The 19694-nt window shown below is 52.6% G+C and overlaps 9 protein-coding genes across 9 annotated transcripts; 4 read left to right on the top strand and 5 right to left on the bottom strand.

Moving 5' to 3' along the window:
• Window positions 1–146: 146 nt before the first annotated feature.
• On the bottom strand, window positions 147–1579 carry BO94DRAFT_578812 (uncharacterized protein). The gene is made up of 2 exons (XM_025615228.1): window positions 557–1579; window positions 147–502 (listed from the first exon to the last, which is right to left on the bottom strand). Exons 1-2 carry the CDS (start codon window positions 1202–1204, stop codon window positions 383–385), a joined length of 768 nt encoding a protein of 255 aa, XP_025462822.1. The 5' UTR covers window positions 1205–1579; the 3' UTR covers window positions 147–382.
• Window positions 1580–3185: 1606 nt separating this feature from the next.
• Window positions 3186–4204, top strand: BO94DRAFT_476806 (HVSL domain-containing protein; the record flags this gene model as incomplete). Its single annotated transcript, XM_025608616.1, has 3 exons — window positions 3186–3429; window positions 3487–3712; window positions 3772–4204. 3 exons carry the CDS (start codon window positions 3186–3188, stop codon window positions 4202–4204), a joined length of 903 nt encoding a protein of 300 aa, XP_025462821.1.
• Window positions 4205–5249: 1045 nt separating this feature from the next.
• BO94DRAFT_569378 (uncharacterized protein) lies at window positions 5250–5947 on the top strand (the record flags this gene model as incomplete). The annotated part of the gene is made up of 2 exons (XM_025614734.1): window positions 5250–5342; window positions 5417–5947. The coding sequence occupies exons 1-2, from the start codon at window positions 5310–5312 to the stop codon at window positions 5945–5947; spliced, it is 564 nt and encodes a 187-aa protein (XP_025462820.1). The 5' UTR covers window positions 5250–5309.
• A 580-nt stretch (window positions 5948–6527) lies between these two features.
• On the bottom strand, window positions 6528–8112 carry BO94DRAFT_628135 (putative MFS transporter; the record flags this gene model as incomplete). The annotated part of the gene is made up of 5 exons (XM_025617460.1): window positions 6528–6764; window positions 6814–6897; window positions 6977–7213; window positions 7262–7876; window positions 7953–8112. The coding sequence occupies 5 exons, from the start codon at window positions 8110–8112 to the stop codon at window positions 6595–6597; spliced, it is 1266 nt and encodes a 421-aa protein (XP_025462819.1). The 3' UTR covers window positions 6528–6594.
• A 664-nt stretch (window positions 8113–8776) lies between these two features.
• On the bottom strand, window positions 8777–9926 carry BO94DRAFT_539599 (aminoglycoside phosphotransferase family protein). The gene has a single exon (XM_025612733.1). The coding sequence runs from the start codon at window positions 9883–9885 to the stop codon at window positions 9016–9018; it is 870 nt and encodes a 289-aa protein (XP_025462818.1). The 5' UTR covers window positions 9886–9926; the 3' UTR covers window positions 8777–9015.
• Window positions 9927–10744: 818 nt separating this feature from the next.
• Window positions 10745–12993, top strand: BO94DRAFT_578807 (neutral amino acid permease). The gene is made up of 8 exons (XM_025615227.1): window positions 10745–11183; window positions 11241–11327; window positions 11380–11711; window positions 11759–11899; window positions 11950–12164; window positions 12212–12409; window positions 12462–12605; window positions 12663–12993. Exons 1-8 carry the CDS (start codon window positions 10993–10995, stop codon window positions 12744–12746), a joined length of 1392 nt encoding a protein of 463 aa, XP_025462817.1. The 5' UTR covers window positions 10745–10992; the 3' UTR covers window positions 12747–12993.
• On the bottom strand, window positions 12956–15431 carry BO94DRAFT_526331 (acetyltransferase SAS4-like domain-containing protein). Its single transcript, XM_025610349.1, has 2 exons — window positions 14529–15431; window positions 12956–14472 (listed from the first exon to the last, which is right to left on the bottom strand). The coding sequence occupies exons 1-2, from the start codon at window positions 15289–15291 to the stop codon at window positions 13397–13399; spliced, it is 1839 nt and encodes a 612-aa protein (XP_025462816.1). The 5' UTR covers window positions 15292–15431; the 3' UTR covers window positions 12956–13396.
• A 246-nt stretch (window positions 15432–15677) lies between these two features.
• BO94DRAFT_539594 (dihydrodipicolinate synthase family protein) lies at window positions 15678–17150 on the top strand. Its single transcript, XM_025612732.1, has one exon. The coding sequence runs from the start codon at window positions 16143–16145 to the stop codon at window positions 17079–17081; it is 939 nt and encodes a 312-aa protein (XP_025462815.1). The 5' UTR covers window positions 15678–16142; the 3' UTR covers window positions 17082–17150.
• A 544-nt stretch (window positions 17151–17694) lies between these two features.
• On the bottom strand, window positions 17695–19693 carry BO94DRAFT_262335 (alpha/beta-hydrolase). Its single transcript, XM_025606499.1, has 2 exons — window positions 18337–19693; window positions 17695–18276 (listed from the first exon to the last, which is right to left on the bottom strand). Exons 1-2 carry the CDS (start codon window positions 19585–19587, stop codon window positions 17752–17754), a joined length of 1776 nt encoding a protein of 591 aa, XP_025462814.1. The 5' UTR covers window positions 19588–19693; the 3' UTR covers window positions 17695–17751.
• Between the last annotated feature and the right edge of the window lies 1 nt (window position 19694).

Genomic DNA, 19694 nt, shown 5'->3' with positions numbered 1-19694 from the left:
CAGATTCGCTTACTATCTCACTTTCAAGGAGCCGTGTCAAAACCATAAACCCTTCAATTAGCGACTATTGGATAGCAAAAATAATAACAATCGTGGATATTCCCAACAAAATCCCACAAGCAAGGATAGCAACCATGAACGCCTCCCCCAATGTTACTCCATGCCTCAACTCCGAGCGTGACCCATCATGTCATACCGTATCCACCGTAGTCGTGACCGGTGTAGCAGTGGAAACATTGTAAAAATACATATAGAACCCGACACCGAAAATTCGCGAAATTTAGCAGTGCCCCCAAGGCGCAGCTGCCTTATATTATACCCTAGTTGACCGTAACTGTACCCCGCAGTACGGTCGTATAGACTGAAGTCCGCGTGGACTTGTTTAAGAAGTTCCACGGCGCTTCCGACGACGGAGACTGAGCGCCTTTCGGAGAGAAGCGAACGGTTTGGGATGCGGCATGTTGTAGAAGGGGTCGTTTTTGAAATCTTCATCGGTGAATTTCTAGAAGGATGTCAGAGCATGTCGTGGTAGATAAACAAGGTATCAGTGGCTTACCTGGCCAGGACAACGCATAAAGTTTCCATAGTCGTTCATCATGTTCGTGCCCTCCTCGTATTCGTAGGTGCGGCCCTCCATGTCTGTGTGACCTGGAGGGTAGAAAGCCACACCGTCAAGGGGACGGTGACTATCGATGCAGTCTCTAATTTTATCTTTCGGAGTGGCCTTCAAGGCTTCTGCGGTGGAGCCTTTGACTGCCTCAACTGGGCTCTGTTTGGTATGGTAGTTTCTCTCCGGGTAGACAGCATCGTAAGGTCCCTCATGATGGTATTGGTAGAGACTCGCGCTATCCAGACGGTCGATAACGTCTGGGTTGACCAACATCGAATGCCGAGAGAATTTGGTCTGCTGAGGGCGAGAAGGGCTGTCATGACGGTGGCGTCGAGGACCGTGCTGAGAGGCAGGGCTCTGTTTCCTGCGTCGTGGCTCAACTGGATGATGCTCAGGAGAGCCCGAATAGTAAACCGATGGGAAGGACGTAGAACGCTGACGATTCAAGGCCCGCTGACTCGGAGAATGAGCGAGGAAGCGTTGGTATGGAGCAAAACTATCCATTTCAACGTCCATATCCATCAGGTTGGGAGGATACCGGGAGAAGGAGGGCTGGTGCGAAGTCGCACAGGCCGGAAGAACAGAGGACGCCATGGCTAATGGACGCCAGAGAAGGACACGCTGAGAAAAAGGGAGAAAAAAACCGGAGAGAGAGGGTCTCTCAAGGCTGGAAGCCGGATGAAGGGTATATATAGGGACCACGGGTATGTCCTATAAATGTATGTAGGCGTTTAATAGTAGCAGATACTAGTGACTGCTTGCGTATGCAGCCCCCAACTCAAAATAGTGGTGGGGCTAGCAGCGGTGAAGTCGGGTATTGAATATAGAGTTGGAAGTCTGTGTGTGTGTGTGTGTGTGTGTGTACTTCGTGTTCAAAGGTGCGGTCTGTGGTGAATACGAGGGTCTCGAAGAGTAGACAGTAAGTAAGTAGTAAGACGGGCAAAGTTGTAGAACGATGATGGAGGGATATGAGGAGGAGGAAGAAGAGGGAGAGGAGTCATAGTTCTAGTCATGATTATTATTTAATTACTTAGGCACTGGTCATCGCAGGTCATGCAAACGCAGTGCCGTCAACCGAGGAACGGTGGGCCGTGACGTGACGAGCAGCGTATGATGATTTCGATTTGTCCATTCTGCTTTCCACGCGATCCGGGGGTGGGCAAAGCGCCTTATCGATAAGGCCGCGCTGGCCTGTTCGGGGCTAGGGCCAGGATAGGCCCGGATGGACTAGGCCTGTTCGGTTGCATCGGATCGCCTTCGATGATGAAAATGAGGATGAGCAACACGGAAGGGTCGGGCCCCAGGAACCTCCCGGTCTAGACTCAGAACCAGTCAAGATGGCCCAGGCTGTCTGCTCGGCCGCTATGGAACCTCTAGAAGGTCCCTGGGCGACGCCAGTGGAGCCTAGGTGGCAATCATCGCCATCATGATTGTCGTTGTTGTCGTCACGCTGTGGATGCCCAGGGCCACCACCGGCCGGCTGACTTAATCACTTGCACCTCTTCGATATCGAAGGAGTCTTGACATCATAGCTAACACGACTGACTGCTACCCTTCCGACATTCAGATTTACATCACCTGGGACAACAGGTTCTACCAGCAGCAGGTGTACGTATTGTCTACTGAGTGCTGACTGCCAAAATTGATGGCTTAGCGGGCCCCAATGTTAAGCTTATCGTTAGTGACGATGATAGCGTCAACGGCTGGCCTAATCTAGCCCGGTTAGTCCAGCAATTGATTCCAGTCTTGGTATGCGACTAAAAAGCACGCGCCAGAAATACCGGCGCTGTCACTCAAGGTCTGCATGCTCCTACAGTGATTCCAACGGGCTGTTACACTCGTGGACGGATAAATAATATCATGGTCCGCATCGCATGCCAGCTTGGACGGTCTGCATGGGCGACCCGATGCATGGGCACGGTGTGTTACACAGGGTCTAGATTTGTTCTACAAGCTCAGGAACCAAGACTTTGCAGGTTCCCGACAAAAAGTAAGTACTACAAGTGCTTTAATACTACAGTTCCCAGGTACATTTTGTTCGTTCTCTATTTCTTGCAAAATCCTATGCCCACCCATGGATAGCGTCCCGAGCCAACCATTACAAGGTGACATGGCCCAAGCAGGCTTGGAAGAAAATTTTCATTGTCCTACATGTCTATTCTTCAGGAAGTTTCATCTTGGGTCTAGGGACCTCCTGATTTAAGCCAAGAATGAGCGATTCTTCAGAAAAGGTAGGTTGAGTACCCAGAACCATATGCTCACTTGGTGTTGTTATCTCGACCCTTACTCTATGCGAGACAAGACATGGCCATAACGGCAGCATTCGGTGTATAGTAAAGCCCTATAGGTACTGATTATTTCGCGATTATCCTGTCAATCCGTCAGAACCCACATTCCACACGGACATCTAGAACCCCTGCCAAGTTCCAACTGGTGAGCCTTGGCAGCCCTACCCTACTCCGTAATACCGATACCGCCAAATGGCTCCACCATCCGACCCGACTAGACAACAAGTTACTACCAAACGGAGACACCCCCGTCTTGATGCCGCTTCCACAAGAGCCTCGAACCTGTAATGGCTTTGGTGCAATACTCTGAGTCGGAATCCGAGTCAGACAATGAGCCGCCCCAGCGTCCAGTTAAAAGGCCTCGTCAGACCAGCAATCAACCCTCACTCCCACCATTGCCCGCGGCTTTCCACGATCTCTACGCCTCCAGCACTCGCGTCAGCGTAAGAGACGACCCCAGTCTCCACGGAGGCCGGAAAAGAGTCATTCCCCATGTCGAAGGAAACTGGCCGACCCACCTTTACTTGGAGTGTATGTGTCATCTATGCGTGATTCCAAGAACGGAAATTCATCCGTATGATTAAACAGGGTATCCTTCGAAGGACGAGCTTTCTATTCTTGGCGATGTCATAGATCAGATCAACGACAGGCTTGACATCAGCACGACACAGCTCCATAGCCTGCTACATAGTGACCTTGGCGCGCAGCTGCCACTCCACATCAGTCTTTCCAGACCGGTGGTGCTAAGAACAGAACAGAGGCAACCCTTCTTGAAGGAGTTTCAGTCAGCGTTGAAAGAGTCTCCAATACCATCGTGAGTTGCTCACCTCCCTACTTATTTTTAGTAGCTTGGGTATTGATCAGGCAAATAAGGTTCGACGTCTCGACAAAAAGTCTAGACTGTGTCTCGAATTACGAGAAGACACGGTGGTTCTATGTCCTGCGCGCAGACAAGCCAGAGGAGGATAATTTGAACCGCCTTCTTCGACTCTCAAATCGGTCACTTGCTCGGGTTGAGCAACCACCGCTATACGAGACGTCGCAGGATGTGGCGGCAGTGCTGGAGTCAAAAAGTCGTACGGCACAGCCCCAGGTGAGTCGTGGAACTGGCCAGACCCGGGGTGATTATTCGCACTGTTTTCATGTGTCGCTGGCATGGAGCTTAACGGGTCCATCTTCTGAAGAAAGAGAGGAGATAGTAAGTATAGATTTACAGAAGGTACATGGGTTGAATATTCGTTTTGATTGTGTAAAGGTGAAGATTGGAAATAATGTTTCGAGTATACCGCTTTTTGGTGGCAACTAATAGAGGTTCTATCTACATTAATTTGGATATACGAATTTCAATACAACATCATCCAAATCATCAATAGTTGTGGGTAATTGAACTAGATTGACACTATCTTGCAATGCTTGTTCCAAGATAGTCCACTTTGTGCCTGCAAAATTTTCTTTTCTCCTAAACCATTAAGCCTCATATGTACAACAAAACAATGGCATGTGTGAACAGAATGCCATCCTTACCAGACCAGTCGAGTACACAATGCAGTGTAACCCAGCTAGAATACCTACTCGTATCACTAATTGTCCGACTAACTGATCCACCCCTGTCACGATACACAACGATGGATTCTATTAGTGACTATAGATCATCGACCATATCAATGACAGCTGGCATGTACATGAACATGCAACTCATATGCAATGCAGAATCTCTGCCCTCGCTTGTCTTGGGAACACTGTTTTGTCTGTGCATTTCTGATACAGCTGGTCAACTAGCCGATGAAAAAAAAAAGAAAATATGGTAGTGTATCACACCTAAACCTGATATGCTGCAATTTCATCAGACTCGAGCAGAAGCAATAGCGTTTGGACATGTCAAATCAATTACAAACATCAGTCTATTCAGAACTATTGGGCTCCTAGAGATACCTTCGACACTATCATCTCCTAGAACACCCATGGATATAGTAAAGCTCAAGATACCGCGAGATATAGTACACATGGACACCTACAATGCTCAACCGACTCGATCGTCCGATTGCCTCCTTTAAAGCCAGGCAACGATCACAAGAAGCTTGATGTCCACAAGATAACCCACCAGCAACAATATTTCCCAGTGCAGCTACCTATGCCACCATACTTCAGTAAGATTGATAGAGTCCCATTTGGTCTGTACCTATCCCAAACATCGAGCGAATAATTCCTCCTACAAGAGGGCACAGATAGTTAACCGCCCGTACGTAACCCCTCGTAAATAACAACCCACCATACAATACCGACCCGCTAGGCACGTCACAATAATACACACGCACGCGTAGCTAAACCAGCTAGCTCTCCATCTTCGCCAACACCTTCATCTTCTTTCCCCGAACACACTCACCACATCCTCAACACCTCAACCACCCAAAATGTTCATAATAGCTCCACCACCTGTCACCCTCGTACGTGCTTCCCCTGCACCTGTCTCTTCCGCCTCCCAAAACAGGAAAAACAAAAACAAAGCTAACCTCCACAGGAAGACCTCCAAGCCTTTCAAGCAAAACACTTCCCCGGAAGCACACAACCCCTGACGAACACCCTCGCAGAACAACACCCAATCCAACAAGAAGGAGAAGAATACTACTATGACGAAGAGGAAGACGACCTGGGCTACTACCCCGACGGAGTAAAACGCACTCTCACGGACGAACAGATCCGGATCTTCAGACATAGTGAGATTCATGCGTTGCTGAGAGAAAAGGAACTGCGGGAGGAGGAGGAAGCGGAGGCAAGGGCTGAAGCTGAAGCCGAGGCGGAAAGAGAGCGCACGAAAGCGAAATATGCAGCTGCAGACGCAAAGCCTGTCACTCTGTCAACAGCGACAGTGACGGTGGCGCCTGTGCGGGAAGCCCAACAAACTACCCAGACTCGGCCGGATGAAGATACTCCTATGGATTACGGGGATGGTGGTTCTGCCCCATCTCGGTCGTATGGGGATGCTTCGGCCTCTACTTCTAGACGTGCACCGCAGTTCCCGGGGAGGAGAATTATCTCGTATGATGACTGAGGGGGCCTCTGGTGGTTTGCATACCTTTCCTCAACGAGAAATGATCCGTTTCAGTGCTTCGTGTGCACAGGTGCCTAGTCTATCTGGGCTTCTATCTGGCTGTCTGACCTGGTGAGTCCTTGGCATTTGTTTCCTTGCTATCCTGCCCTACACCTATGATAGAAAACATCGTATCAGTCATCCTTAGTCGGAGCGCCATACCATCTGCGGATGTGTAAGGCTATGTCGACTCAAATCTTCTCTCTGAGGTTTCTTTATCTTGCTGATTGTCAAGAGTTATTTATCAAGTTCTACTGCTGATTCTGTCTAATTAGGGGTTGTCCTTACCAAGTCAGGACAACTGATAGATGATCCCAATATACCTGTAGTTCCAGTGCGAGCACCCGCTGTGACAGACTGATGGGCACCACCTGCCGTTTAATATCAGACACTGGACCCAGAAATGGTGTTTGGATGGTCGGCTACGGAACGCTGTATCTCAAGTCGACCGACTTAGCCCGGAAAGGAGATTTACGGAAGCAGCATGTTTCTATGGCCGAACCATAACAGCTTAGGGGCTAATCTCAGTCCTGATAATTGTGACAATCTATTGATAAATAGGGCGAGAATTTCACATCTTATGTCTCGCGCCAATCTGACACATCTACTCAAAGCGTTATCGGTCTCTGTCTAGGGACCAAAGTCCAGAAGAAGGCAATTCCCAAGAGCAGCCCCACCATGATGGGCTGCAGAACCTGGACTCCAGCCTGGGAGGCGATGGCTCCTGTCATGAAAGGGAAGGCAGCCGACCCAGCCTGTCCAATGCTTGCAGTGAAGCCTGTTGATCATCAGCATGAAATGCTACACATGGAGGTTTAACCACTCACCCATGGCTCCAACGTGAAGCTCCTCTGGGATAACCTTGGTTAGGACATAGAGTCCAACCGGGTAGAATGGGCCAATAAAGAATCCTGATACCATCTGTCAGCCTTCTGACAACCGTGATATGCTTTTCATCTCAGGCAACCGAGACCAGAATGCAATACTTACCCAAGAAGCACACCGTAACTGCATTGACAGTAATGTTTGGAATCAGCCAGAACAACAACTGCATCGCCAGAGCTAACGTGGTATAAACAAACACCATCCGCCGCTCACCCAGGCGATGCGTAATGTCTGCTAAAGCGACCCGGCCTAGGGTGAAGCCAGTCCAGAAGCCCGAGGCGATATAGCCAACCTTCTTGGGATCGCCATTTCTCACCGAGACGAGAAACTGGACGAGCCAGCCTGAAACACATCAGCAAGGGAGCCCCCTCAGTCTTGGGGAAGACATACCTCCAGCAGTAACCTCCGCACCAACATACAAAAAGAAGAATCCGTTGAATATCCACACAGTCCAGTTTGCTACTGTGTCGCGCAGCTCTTTGCCAGCCGTCTCTTTTGAACTGCCCACGTTCGGACGGAAAAGTCCCTTTCTAAAGGTCCACGCCAGAGACGCAATGTTTAGTGCTGCGAGAAACATGGTCACAAGGTAATAGTGATGCCAAACCGGCATCTGTGAGGCAATGGTATTGGCGATCAATGGACCAACAATAGTCCCGACGCCGTATACAGCATGCAAGACACCCAGCCACCGGTGGGCGTCCTTGACGGTGATAGTGAACGTGTTCATCTGGGCGTCTTGGAACGCCACACCGCAGCCGGAGAAGAAGAATGCCGCCATGAAAAGCGGGAAAGGCGGGCTCCAAAACATCAAAGCATAGCCAAAACATTGAATTGATGCACCTAGGACCAGGGTACCGCCAGTTCCTAAGTATGAACACACATGGATGTTGGCGAAGCAGGCGACAAGCCAGCCCATGAAGTTGACCAGGTAGATCATGGAGACCTGCAGAAGGCCAACATCATAGGTTGGTTGAATGTAGGGAATCAGAACGCCCAAAGCGGCATCTTCATCAGCAAGGTACCATCGGCCGTCAGCTTCGGTTTGTCTTGAGGGTGCGTCTGGCTGACGGGGCAAACGTACCGTTGAGCCCGGCTACGAAGGCGGCATAATTCGTGGCGAGGATTTTGCTTTTAACCTCTCGTACACTATTCGCCTTTGGGAGGAGTGATGTCGACTCGGTGACCGGGTACGTCCCATCCTGGGCGTGATTGCCATGCTCTGCGTCTCTGTTGTCGCCCATTTTGCTACCTGGGCAGATGAGGTCGTATGAGAGGGTGAGAGCAGGACTCTTGAGTAGTAGACACCTATATATGAACGCGACCCGTAGTCCCTTGGCAGGGTCAAGGCACAATGGCCGCTGGCAGCAGGTAATCGCGGCTAGGCTAGAATCCTCACACTGATGGTGGGGTAAGCCCGGAGTTCAAGCGAGGGGCGGCGAATGGGCCATCCGCCTGTCGGTGAGAGACATCATCGCTAAAGGCCCGTCGATCTTCAGGTCTAACCCTGAGCTCAATTTCGAACTGCGACTGTGCTTGGTGCTTTGCACCGTGCAGATGTGACTTGCAGCCAGCCAAGTCAGGCGCTGACTCGGCTCTGGATGACGACAAGTGGAACGGACACTGGCCGGCGTCTCGATTTGCCTATTCAGGAAGGTCTGCCAGCTGCTGAGTCAGGCCTATCTAGCGCCAGGAAGGACCTTCCTCCGCCGGGGGGATCGGAGATTCGGACCGGTCGAGCATGGTGGAATGCAAGAGCATTGATAGATGCTCGATAAGGATGTTGCCACTATGGTAGTAGATGCGCTCGTCACTACCAGCCACTTACTGGGAGGTGACTCTACCTGCTCCTGTTGGAATCGTACACGCAAACTTAAGCATGCGCCGACAGATTACAGGTAGCGGATTGATTACTTGCTGGTAGTCATGTTGGCAGGCTCGGCATTCCTATACCTTCTGCAGGATCAACTCATCCCATCAACCAACGACTTGTAGTCAAGCGGCTAGTATTCCGGTGCTTAATAGACGAGCTAGTCGCGCTCGAAGTAGAAGAGGGATTTGGTCATCAAAAGTTGCAAGGGCAACACTGGCCATCAGGAGTGAGGTTAGTGGCGTCTAGTTAGTTGTCTTTGCATGGGCGATGAAGGCTATATGGGAGAGTATCGCATCATTGACCGATCAACTCCATCCCACAGTTCGTTTTCTTTCGGGAAGGAGGGGATGCAGGCGTGAACCATTTCAATCCAGGGTGGATCCATAGCAATCCGATTAGCAGCGAAGAACTCCCTCTCAGGAAGAGAGTACCCAGCTTCACCCCAATCTACTACCCCACTGACCACTCCGTCCTTGATGAGGATATTGCCTGGATGTAAGTCTCCATGAGTCATGACGCCCAGGTTAGGAGTTCTCTCATCACCGAAGGACAGAATCTTCTCTTTGAGCTTCTGCTCTTTTTCATACCAGACCCCAACTGGCCGTGACAGACGGAGCGCTTCCACCACGGCATGCTTGTATTGCGTAAAGGAATGGAACGGTCCATATTGCTTGGTAGATTTGTAATCCCAAGGATGTCTGAAGAGGATCTCCTGGCATGGGCCGCCCGTCACCGTGCCCAAGAAAGAACTGCCCAGTTTCCGCCATTCCAGGATATAGGATTCCAGTTGACGTGCAATGGCTTGCAGTTCCTCACGAGACATGGTCTCCAAGCATGTGGCAAGCATTTCACCCTCGATCTTGGACATGAAGATGAATCCTACGTCACCGATCATGTACGCGCTGAGGACTTTTGGCACAGGCACATTTGTCTTGGCCGCAAGGAGAATTAATGCTTCCGCTTCAGCCATGTTGACTCTCCAGCCGACTTTCAGAACCGTGGTTTCTGATATTTGCAATATCATATTACCGCCCAGACCGTTGGGGGCCAGATTTATGGTCGACTTGATTTGATCGATTGGAACAACGAGTTTATCATGTTCAGGAAGAGAATCCGTGAATATAACCTTGGATAGGTCGGTCATGACCTCGATCAAGTATTCAATAAACGTCCCTTTTGGATTCTAGGAGTTTCCCTGTTAGACTAAGGACTTCGCATAGGGGGCCACTAGTGACCTTTGCATAGTAGCGTAAAGCACTCTCCGGGAGGCTCCCCATGGTTGTGATATTCGGTACAGCGGCGCGCGTGCCGATTTGAAAACCGAGTCGTCGCGGGGTAAACAAAGTACCTAGGGCGGACTGTTGGGACGCCTGCGCCAAAGGGTCTGCTTTTATCGTCTACAGATGAGACTCGTAGCTCCTTAGAGTTGGCTTTGTATCTGCCAGTGTTTGAAGTAAAGCCATTATGAGAGGAGGGACAGAACGGAACAGTTCTATCTACTGTACCCTTCGCATGCGTCTAGTGTGCGAGACTTCTGATTGGGCAGGAAGCGGGTGCAACATTGTTCCAGTGAAACTCCGCCGTGGGGTGGGCCTTGGCATTCCTGCCTCCTGCAAAATCCCTTAAGTCGGGGCAACCGGATCATCAGTCGGCGATGCTTTGGGGATTTATTCAAGGAGGAGGGATCCAGCATCCTCAAAGCTTGACTATGGCGAGAGTTTGCTCTTGTGCCAGTTGGGAGTGGAGCCGGTGGTCTACAGCCGGAGGTGCAAGAGATTGAAGTAAGTATACACAACAGGAGGTATGGAGGTTCTTGGTTCTTCACGGGATCGATTAGAGTTAATCCGAGTTCTGCAGACCTGGAAAGCCACGGATCATCCGGTTCTCCCCCGAAATCTGGCCCATCCCGGCAAGTGCAAGTGCAAGCGTGGGTTACGTCGTCGATTGCTCCCTCGGCCTGGACCCACCGGATGCATGCGACATCCTGAAGATTCCGAACGATGCTGGATCGATGGTCGTGCAGGACCACAGCAATAACGCAATCCAACCACCCGGACTCATGTGCCTTTAGCTCTGCTCTTCTGGGGAACCTCCTCGTTCTCCCACCCCCTCCCCTCCTGGAGTTTCTTCCTCTTCCTCCCTATATATCTCGCAGGTCGACGAAGGGTCTTGCTCTTTTACCATTGCACGAGTTGAATTACAACTCTAGCACTCGCTTCTACCCTCTGGTCTGACCAGATACGTCGTCAGTATGAGATCTTACGAGGTCCATTCGGCGCCTCCCACTGCCGTCGACCTGGAGATTTCACAAGGGAAGGAAGGGACGGCCGAACACAGCTCCCTGGCGACGGATGAGAAGAAAGATTTTATTCCTCCCAATGCACAGGACCCTTTCGGGGATGAGGAGTTCGCGGAGGTCAAGTACAAGGTCCTGAAGTGGTGGTATGCAAGCCATTGTCCTCGACCCAAGGAGTGTTCTTGTTTCTGATGTCCTTCCAGGCAATGCGGCCTCCTCATGGTGGCCGAGACGGTGTCATTGGGGGTGCTGTCCCTGCCTGCTGCTGTCGCCGGCTTGGGTCTAGTCCCGTAGGTGCATGTTACCTCACCCGAGATGCCCTTCGCTGACATCATCACCCAGCTCGGTGGTCATCCTGGTGTCCCTGGGTGGTTTGGCTACCTACACCGGCTATGTGATCGGTCAGTTCAAATGGAGGTATCCGCAGGTCTGCAACATGGCCGACGCCGGTGAGGTGCTTGCCGGCCGCTTTGGCCGTGAGCTGTTGGGAATGGGCCAGATCATATTCTTGGTTTTCATCATGGCCAGCCATCTGCTAACCTTTACGATTGCCATGAACGACATCACGGACCATGGGACGTGCTCCATCGTCTTTGGAATTGTGGGCTTGGTCGTCTCTTATGGGTGCACCCTGCCGCGCACTCTGGCCAAAATGTCCTGGCTCTCGCTAGTTTGTGAGACATACGTGTTGTATTTTTCGAGCACTGCTGACCTGGGACAGCATTCATCAGCATCTTGTCCGCCGTGATCGTCACTATGATTGGTGTGGGCATCACCCACCCGGGCGAAATGGTGCAAGCGACTGTCAACACCAACCTATACCACGGTTTCACTGCTGTGGCCAATATTGTCTTTGCATTTTGTTAGTATCAGCCAGGGGAGGGTTCTTACTTCATACTAATCGTTGAATAGCCGGACATGCAGCATTCTTTGGCCTTGCGGCCGAATTGAAGAATCCCGTCGACTTTCCCAAGGCCTTGGTGCTGCTTCAGAGTATCGACATAACTCTTTACGTCGTTGCAGCCATCGTGATCTACTGCTATGGAGGTTCAACAGTTACTTCTCCTGCACTGGGTTCTGCCAGTCCAGTCGTATCCAAGGTCGCCTATGGCATTGCCCTTCCAACAGTGAGTGCATCAGTCCGCATATCTGAAGCGCTATTGACAAAATATAGATCATCATTGCTGGTGTCATCAACGGACATGTGGCCTCCAAGGCAGTCTATGTTCGCATTTTCCGCGGCACCGACCACATGCACAAGCGTAGTAGGGTGGCCGTGGGTTCCTGGGCCGGAATTTCCCTGGGACTATGGGTGCTTGCCTGGATCATCGCAGAAGCCATTCCAGTATTTACCAATTTGTTGAGCTTGGTTGTATGTCATACTCCAATCCCACCTGAGGACCAGGAAAACTTACAGTGCACAGACAGCACTCTTCGCTAGTTGGTTCACGTTCGGTCTCAGCGGGATCTTCTGGTTGTTCATGAACCGGGGGCGATGGTTCTCATCTCCGGGGAAGATCGCCCTTACGACGGTGAACGTGTTAGCGATTGGGATTGGTGGGTGTCTGGTACGTTTCTGTCACGTTTCTGTCTTCCTGCTTCTGACCTGAAACTCACGAGTATAGTGCGGTCTCGGGCTTTATGTTTCTGGAAAGGCTATCCATGACAACCCCAGCAACGCCAGTTTCTCCTGTGCGAATAATGCATGATGACGGTTTCTGTTTTGGTTCTGCTAAGTCTTCCCAGCGCGGTTGGGATATTCTGGCGCATGGTGTTTCTTCTTCTGCATTCTGCATGCTGCATGATATGAGTGTAACGGCAGCACTGTGATGTCCTATACAAAGCATGATGGCGTCTTGTATATAGATTTTGTACATACATCATGTGTATTCACAGCTGATGACAGCCAGCATGACATCATCGGTCATACCCAAGTCCAACCCCAATAAGCTGAGGTGGAAAAATCTATACACTGTTGATACACGTAAACTTCAGACCATACCGACGAAAGAACCCCTAAGAAAATACCAGTCCTGTCCTGTCCTGTCCATCCATCCATCCACCCATCCATCCAGCTAAAACAGAGATACTAAAACACCATCTAAGAAGTATGCATAAACGACCCCACAAAGAAAAGAAGAGTAATAAAAAAAAGTAAAGATAAAATGGTATAATAGTTTATAAACACCCTCTTCCCCGCGCTAGACCTAATACAATAGAAGAAGAGGAAAGAAGAAGGGAACAAAGAAAAGAGAGAGGGAGGGTAAAGAGAAGAATACAATACAGCCAGCTCCCCACCCCTTCCTTTACAACTCCAGTTCCATGCACGACCTAAACCCATCCAATATATGCATGTATCCTACCCCGTCTCCGTCTCGCCACGACCACTGGCCCGCTTCATTCGGCGTCTCTTTCGTCGACACGAATCGATGGCTTCCGGGGTGAGTATCTCAGCGGGGAGCTCGAATTCTCGTTCGTCCATTTCGGGGATCGGGTGGCCGAAGGCGAGACGGGTTCGGCCTTTGCGGTTTGTGGCGGAGAGGGCTAGTTCGCGGAGATGCGGTTTTGAGAAGAAGGATGTGAAGGGTTTATCGGGTTCGAGGGGGAGGGGGAGGAGGTGGGGGATTGGTGCGGGGGGTGGAGGCATGGTGTTGGAATTGGAGGATTTCTTGGACGTGGAAGAGGGTTTTGATTTCTTGCCTGTTGTGGGGGTGGCGTTTGATGAGGTGGTGGTAGCTGATCGCGCTTCCTGATGTAGTTGTCGTGCTGCCCAGGCGTCTACATCGTTTGGGTCGGGAGGGTCACCGCCGTAGCTTTGGACATCGGAGACAGCGGTGGTGCCGTTATTGTTATTGTTGCTATCGCCGTCGTCTTCCTCGTCGTTGGTGGTGGTCTCCGGGGTGTGGTCTTTGTTGTTTTCCTCCTCAATGAGCTTATTGTCCTTTTCTAGCTTGCGGCGCTTTTCTTCTTCTTTCCAGATTTTGAATTTCTGGAGCACAGCCGAGATCTCCTGGATGAAGTGGGCGCGTTTGGTCTCGTAGTGTTTGCGCTCTTGGTCGTTGATGTGCCCGGTGATGCCCATGGTTCGGAGCCAGTCATGGCCTTGAAGGTCGTCGAGGAGACGGTCCAGCTTTTGTTTTTCGTACTGATTGTGGTCGCGCTCAATGTTGCGCAGTTGCTTTTCTTGACGCTCGTTTCGCCGGTGCGGACGGAAGTAGGTTTCTTCGCTGAGAGGGTCGGGGGAAGTGGATGAAGATTCGGCGGTATTAGAATGGGAGGGAGGTAGGGGATCGGAAAGTTTGATTGTTTCGCAGTTGTGTAGGTTTAGAAGGGGGTTTCCGAAGGGGGTATCGGTGTCTGTGTCGGAGGAGAATGGTATGAGTGGTTCGGAGAGGTCATCGATGATTTTGATGGTGGTGCTTCCGGCGAGGAATTCTATGCCAGTATGTTGTTAGCTAGATAACAGGACACATGGATTGGCATTGGAATACCGGGCTTGGGAGTCTCAAAGCTGATGAGTTCCTCGTAGTTGGGGAAGTATTGTGCCAGCTCGCTGCGTGCGCGGGAACCGCCATCATGGGAGCGGAGGGAGCGCCGTTGCTCGCGCGAGGTAGAGGGCTGTTCCGTCGTCGGACTGGTCTGCTGTGCGGTCGCATCCTGGGAGGATTGAGCCGGATTCGACGACAATGCGCCTGCTTCGTGCTGGACAGGAGTGACCGCTGGCTCCGGGTCGGGGTTGGGGGCCGGAGCTGAGCGGCGCGGGCGACGGGCGGAGGAGGATGGAGCAGCGGCGGCGGCGGCGGAGGGTCGTCCCGCGGGAGACAACCTCCGCGAGACGGAGGACTTGATGGTTGCAGCCGGGGAAATGGTGTCTAAGGGATCGGGCGATTCGCGACCGCCACGCAGATAAAGCGACGCGGGGGCTATGGTGGGGTGGGACTCATTGCGGAGGATGCGACGGTCGGTTGGTCGGGGAGTGACCGGGGAGGCCGTCGGATTGTTGGCCAGCGGGCGGCGCGTCGAGGTCCGCCGGCGCAGGGGATGGGGCGAAAGCTTGTAGGGCGAGGCGGCAGACGACGAGTTCTCGGTGGTGGTGGTGTCCAGCAGGTCCGGGGAGCTTTTGCGACGACGTGACGAGAGGTGCTGGAGGCGAGGCCTCTTCGCAGGAGGCTCCGGGTCCAGCTGGTCGGGGGAATGGCCGCTGGGATCTCGTCGCAAGGAGACACGGACAGGCATCAGGGTGGTGGAGGTCATTCGGATGGAGGAACGAGGAATTGCGGGCGTGGGGGGGAGGGGAGTCAGGAGGGATGCATCCACGGCATAGCAGAGCCAGTCGGGGTGGAGATCGGAGGATTGAAGTCGCAAGTGAAGTCAAGGGAGGAATTGGATTTGGCCAAAAGCCGCTGCAGGGCTGATGTCCGGATTGGGAGGTGCTGTGAAGTCGATACTTGTTTCTTACCGCATACAATCCTCTTCTCGTATCACCCATACTCCCGTACCGCACGGCTGGTATGTAATCCCGTATGGTATCCGGCAAGACCATACCAACATGACAGGACATGACATGACATGACATGACATGTTTTTCTTCTCTCCTCTTTCCTCCTTCAAGCTTCCCCCACAATCTTCCTTGACTCCAACAGCTCTCCCCACGGAAGCCATGCACCCCATTCCCATCCCCTGATACGCGGTCCAACCCCTTCCCCCTCGCCATTTCTCCGAGCGCCCAATTCTCCGAATGACCCAGTCCTCTGCAATTGTGTTGCCATGCAGAACGTGGGGGTGGTGGCCATGCGCTACCCGCCTATGGGATGGAGGCATGGCCATGGGGGGATGGCTCTTCCAAGCCGCGAGCGTGTGGGGTGCGTGGGGGTTGCCTCGGGGCTCCCATCTTCTGGATGGAGTCACGGCTCAAACTCCGATTCTCCATTCAAATGAGGGCCACTGGCTTCTTATATCATGACCATGGCATGCTCATCGCCCTCCTTCTGTAGCCCCTCTCTCCCCGCATCCAATTCCAATCCCTATCCCATTCCCATCACTCCTACCTCACTCTCTCTAGACTTCCACCCAGACTAACCATCAATTCACTCACCACCACCACAATGGCAATCACTGCTCGCCCCCTCAGACCCGGCATCTACGTCCCAACTGTCGCCTTCTTCACTGAGCCCAGCGAAGACCTCGACCTCGCCACCACCGCTCTCCACGCCACCTACCTGGCCCAAGCCGGCGTCACCGGCATCGTCGTCCAGGGCAGCAACGGTGAAGCCGTTCATCTCAGCCGTGAGGAACGCAACCTCATCACCAGCACCACCCGACAGGCCCTCGACACCCATGCTCCCTCCACCCCGCTCATCGTCGGCTGCGGCGCCGCCTCCACGCGCGAGACCATCCAGCTCTGCCAAGATGCCGCCGCCGCCGGAGGCGACTACACCCTCATCCTCCCTCCCTCCTACTACAAGTCCTTGCTGTCATCTGAGGACATCCTCGCTCACTTCCGACTCGTCGCCTCCGCCTCCCCGATCCCCGTGCTGGTATACAATTTCCCCGGCGCCTCGTCGGGCCTGGACCTCTCCTCGGACGATATCCTGGCGTTAGCGGAGCATCCCAACATCGTCGGCGTGAAGTTGACGTGCGGGAACACGGGAAAACTGGCGCGCATTGCGGCGGAAGCCAAACCGGGGTTTTTGACTTTCGGAGGCTCTGCGGATTTCACACTCCAGACATTGGTGGCCGGTGGTCATGGAGTGATTGGCGGCGTAGCGAACCTGATCCCTAGGTTGAGTGTGAAGGTGATGGAGTTGTATCAAGCGGGCCAGGTTGCCGAGGCGCAGCGGTTGCAGGCAGTCGTGGCGAGGGCGGATTGGCAGGCCATCAAGGGCGGGTTTGTGGCGGTCAAGAGTGCATTGCAGTCCTACCGCGGCTATGGCGCGTTGCCGAGGCGGCCTTGTGTCGTGCCCTCGGAGCTGCAGGTCACGGCTTTGAAGGAGGCGTTTGCAGAGGCATTGGATGCAGAGAGACAGTTGGAGAAGCAGGCTTAGCTGTGCCTCTCTACTCCGTAGTTGCGATGCATTAAATGAATCAAGGATATTCTAACCTCCACATCAAATACATACATCAAAAACATCCATTGCGCCGATGGCCACTACCACTACCACCGAAAACAACAAACACTAGGTTGCCTTTCAAAAAAACAGCTCAACCAACCCTCTAGATCTTCACGAATATAAAATCCTATCCAAGGACATTCAACTCCAACGATATCATCTCTCCCTCCCGAGACCACCCCATCCCCTCCCGATCCCATATACCCATCCACTACTTACTCCATCTTCCAAAAATATCATCCAATTTCCTTCCTCAAGGCAATAGATAACACGATTCATCTCTCCCTCTTACCTGTGTACCTAGATTATTCATCCCCCCCCCCTCCCCAGAATTGTCAAGGTCCTAAGATACTAACTAACGAATTAGAGGCAGAAGATGTATTCACTCGTTAGATACGTAATCCGTGTTCTTCTCCCTTCTAATGGATATAATATATCCCCAACCCTAATCATAATCCTAATCATAATCCTAATTCACAAGATAAGGTAGTAAGACAAGGCAAGACAAACGCCAACGACATCAAAATATCATAGCATGAGACACTGTACCTACCAATTCCATATCTCCATCCATCCATCCATCCCGCTTGTGTCTATCTGGTACTTAGTCCACAAATGGCAACACTAAATAAGAGCCCACCTCCCCACCACTATGCACCTCATGTTCCTGCTCTTCATCCACCTCACCCATACTCATCCCCTCCACCTCCGGATAACACATATCTAGTCCCGACACCCGGAACATGATTCCCTCTCCGGCTGCAAAGACCATTCCCATTGGCCAGAGGGTGATATCTAGCGGGATGATCTTCCCCGCTGGGATTAATTCCGCACGATCGTGGCGGTAGACGACTTCGGTGTCTCTGGAGAGGGTTTCGTCGCGGGTGACTGCGTGCGAGGCGCGCAGGAAGCCTTGTGGACCGAGGGTTTTGGCGGTGTTGACGTTGGGGATGGACGAGGTGGGGACCGGGCAGGGGTAGTTGAGGTGTTCGAGGGGGGTTCCGGAGGAGGAGATCTTGCGGATTTGGGCGACGATGTCCATGTCGTTGTGTTTGGGGGTGGAGAGGTACAGGTGGGCGTGAGCGTAGCCGGTTAGGGTGGTCCGGGTGGGGAAGTAGAGGGTGAAGTCCTGGGTCTGGGGTTAGGTTTGGGGTATTATGGGGAGGGGAAGGAGGGGGGAGGGACGTACTGAGGTGGTGTTGGCTTTGTGGATGGTGGAAGATACAGTTGGGGGGAGGTCTGGTTGGAGGGTCTTGGTTGATGCGTTCAGGTAGAATTTCTTCAGGACTTGCCGGGTCAAGGGGAAGGTTCGCTCGGGGCGTTCGATGATGGTCAGAGCTGGGCTGCCGTCGAAGCCGAGGAGGGAGAGTCGAACGGGGGGTGTGCATTCCCAGTCGTTGGGGATGTCTTTGAGGTAGTGGTCGAAGTAGCGGGCGAGATCGTCGACCATTTCCGGACGGTATAGATCGTACCATTCTTGATAGGGATGCACGCGGAGCCATTTGCGGGTACTTTTGGCAGTGCGGAAGGTCTCGAAGGAGCCATGCGTATGTAGCATGGAAGAGTATGATGCGAGGAGGTAGAGTGGGATGTCACCAATGCGTTCGGTGTGGATGCGTTTGCTCTCCCAGTAGTCGTCGAAGAAGGGTCGTTTGTTAGCCATGGCAGGCATGTTCTCTGCGGTTCCATGGCCCGCGAACCCCTTCAAGATCAGTTTATGAAAAGCCTCGTTGTGTTTTCGGCCGCCGCGCATGACCAGGTCACGGTATAGATCGGTGAGTCCCTCCCAAGGAGCGAGGGCTTTGAGGGCAGGATGCTGGAGACGGGAGGCGAAGTTGACCTGCGCGATGGAGAGCCACGAGTTCCCTGCCATGCCGACGGAGCCGTTGCACCAGGACTGATTGGACAGCCAGTCGATTGTGTCATAGATATCTTCGGCTTCTTGCTGGCCCCAGAAGTGAATGTTGCCTTCGGAGTTGCCGGCGCCGCGGGCGTCGATGTTGATGATGGCGTAGCCGCGAGGCACCCATTCGGCTGGGTCGGGGGCTTCGAACTTCTCGTAGCCTGAGGTCCAGCTTTTCTCGAGCCCGGCACGAAAGGGAGCCATGCTGTCGTAGCTCTGTGGGCCGGTGCCTGTTTTGCCATAGGGGCTCCAGGGGATGATGGCTGGGACGGGGGTGGTCTCGGAGTCGACAGGACGGAAGATGTCGGTGTAGATCTTGATGCCGTCGCGGAGGGTGATGGCCACGTCGTGCTCAAGAAGCACATCCGTAGTGAAGGCACGGTGGCCGGGGAATCGCACATGGCCTTGCGAGAGAACGGTCTTCTTTCCTGGATGGAAGCCATAGTAGGTGAAGACGGGATGTTCCCCGGGTGGTGTGAGAGGGTGCCATTCAACATCTGGGAAGGCAGTGCGAATCTTTTCCTCGGTGGTAGCCATGATGTTATCTGAACAAATAGTTCTGGGTCCATATTCGCCTGATGTCCTGGCTGTTTATATAGAACATGGGATAATGATGGGATGGTGGGGGAACCCGCATCCCCACT

The sequence above is a fragment of the Aspergillus sclerotioniger genome (assembly GCF_003184525.1).
Source record: "Aspergillus sclerotioniger CBS 115572 chromosome Unknown BO94scaffold_37, whole genome shotgun sequence".
In the NCBI taxonomy this organism is placed as follows: Eukaryota; Fungi; Ascomycota; class Eurotiomycetes; order Eurotiales; family Aspergillaceae; genus Aspergillus; species Aspergillus sclerotioniger.
Note: the sequence above shows the minus strand (reverse complement) of the source record. Positions and strands in the feature narration are given on the sequence as shown.

Bases quoted from the DNA above. Each gene is read 5' to 3' on its own strand.
- BO94DRAFT_262335 (XM_025606499.1), bottom strand. From the start codon at position 19,587: ATGGCTACCACCGAGGAAAAGATTCGCACTGCCTTCCCAGATGTTGAA. The intron at 18,277-18,336 runs GTACGTCCCTCC...CCCCAGACCCAG, and splicing joins ACAAAGCCAACACCACCTCA to GACTTCACCCTCTACTTCCC.
- BO94DRAFT_539594 (XM_025612732.1), top strand. From the start codon at position 16,143: ATGGCAATCACTGCTCGCCCCCTCAGACCCGGCATCTACGTCCCAACT.
- BO94DRAFT_578807 (XM_025615227.1), top strand. From the start codon at position 10,993: ATGAGATCTTACGAGGTCCATTCGGCGCCTCCCACTGCCGTCGACCTG. The intron at 11,712-11,758 runs GTGAGACATACG...GACCTGGGACAG, and splicing joins GTCCTGGCTCTCGCTAGTTT to CATTCATCAGCATCTTGTCC. The intron at 12,410-12,461 runs GTATGTCATACT...TACAGTGCACAG, and splicing joins CCAATTTGTTGAGCTTGGTT to ACAGCACTCTTCGCTAGTTG.
- BO94DRAFT_578812 (XM_025615228.1), bottom strand. From the start codon at position 1,204: ATGGCGTCCTCTGTTCTTCCGGCCTGTGCGACTTCGCACCAGCCCTCC. The intron at 503-556 runs GTAAGCCACTGA...ACATCCTTCTAG, and splicing joins TTATGCGTTGTCCTGGCCAG to AAATTCACCGATGAAGATTT.
- BO94DRAFT_539599 (XM_025612733.1), bottom strand. From the start codon at position 9,885: ATGACCGACCTATCCAAGGTTATATTCACGGATTCTCTTCCTGAACAT.
- BO94DRAFT_526331 (XM_025610349.1), bottom strand. From the start codon at position 15,291: ATGACCTCCACCACCCTGATGCCTGTCCGTGTCTCCTTGCGACGAGAT. The intron at 14,473-14,528 runs GTATTCCAATGC...ATACTGGCATAG, and splicing joins CTTTGAGACTCCCAAGCCCG to AATTCCTCGCCGGAAGCACC.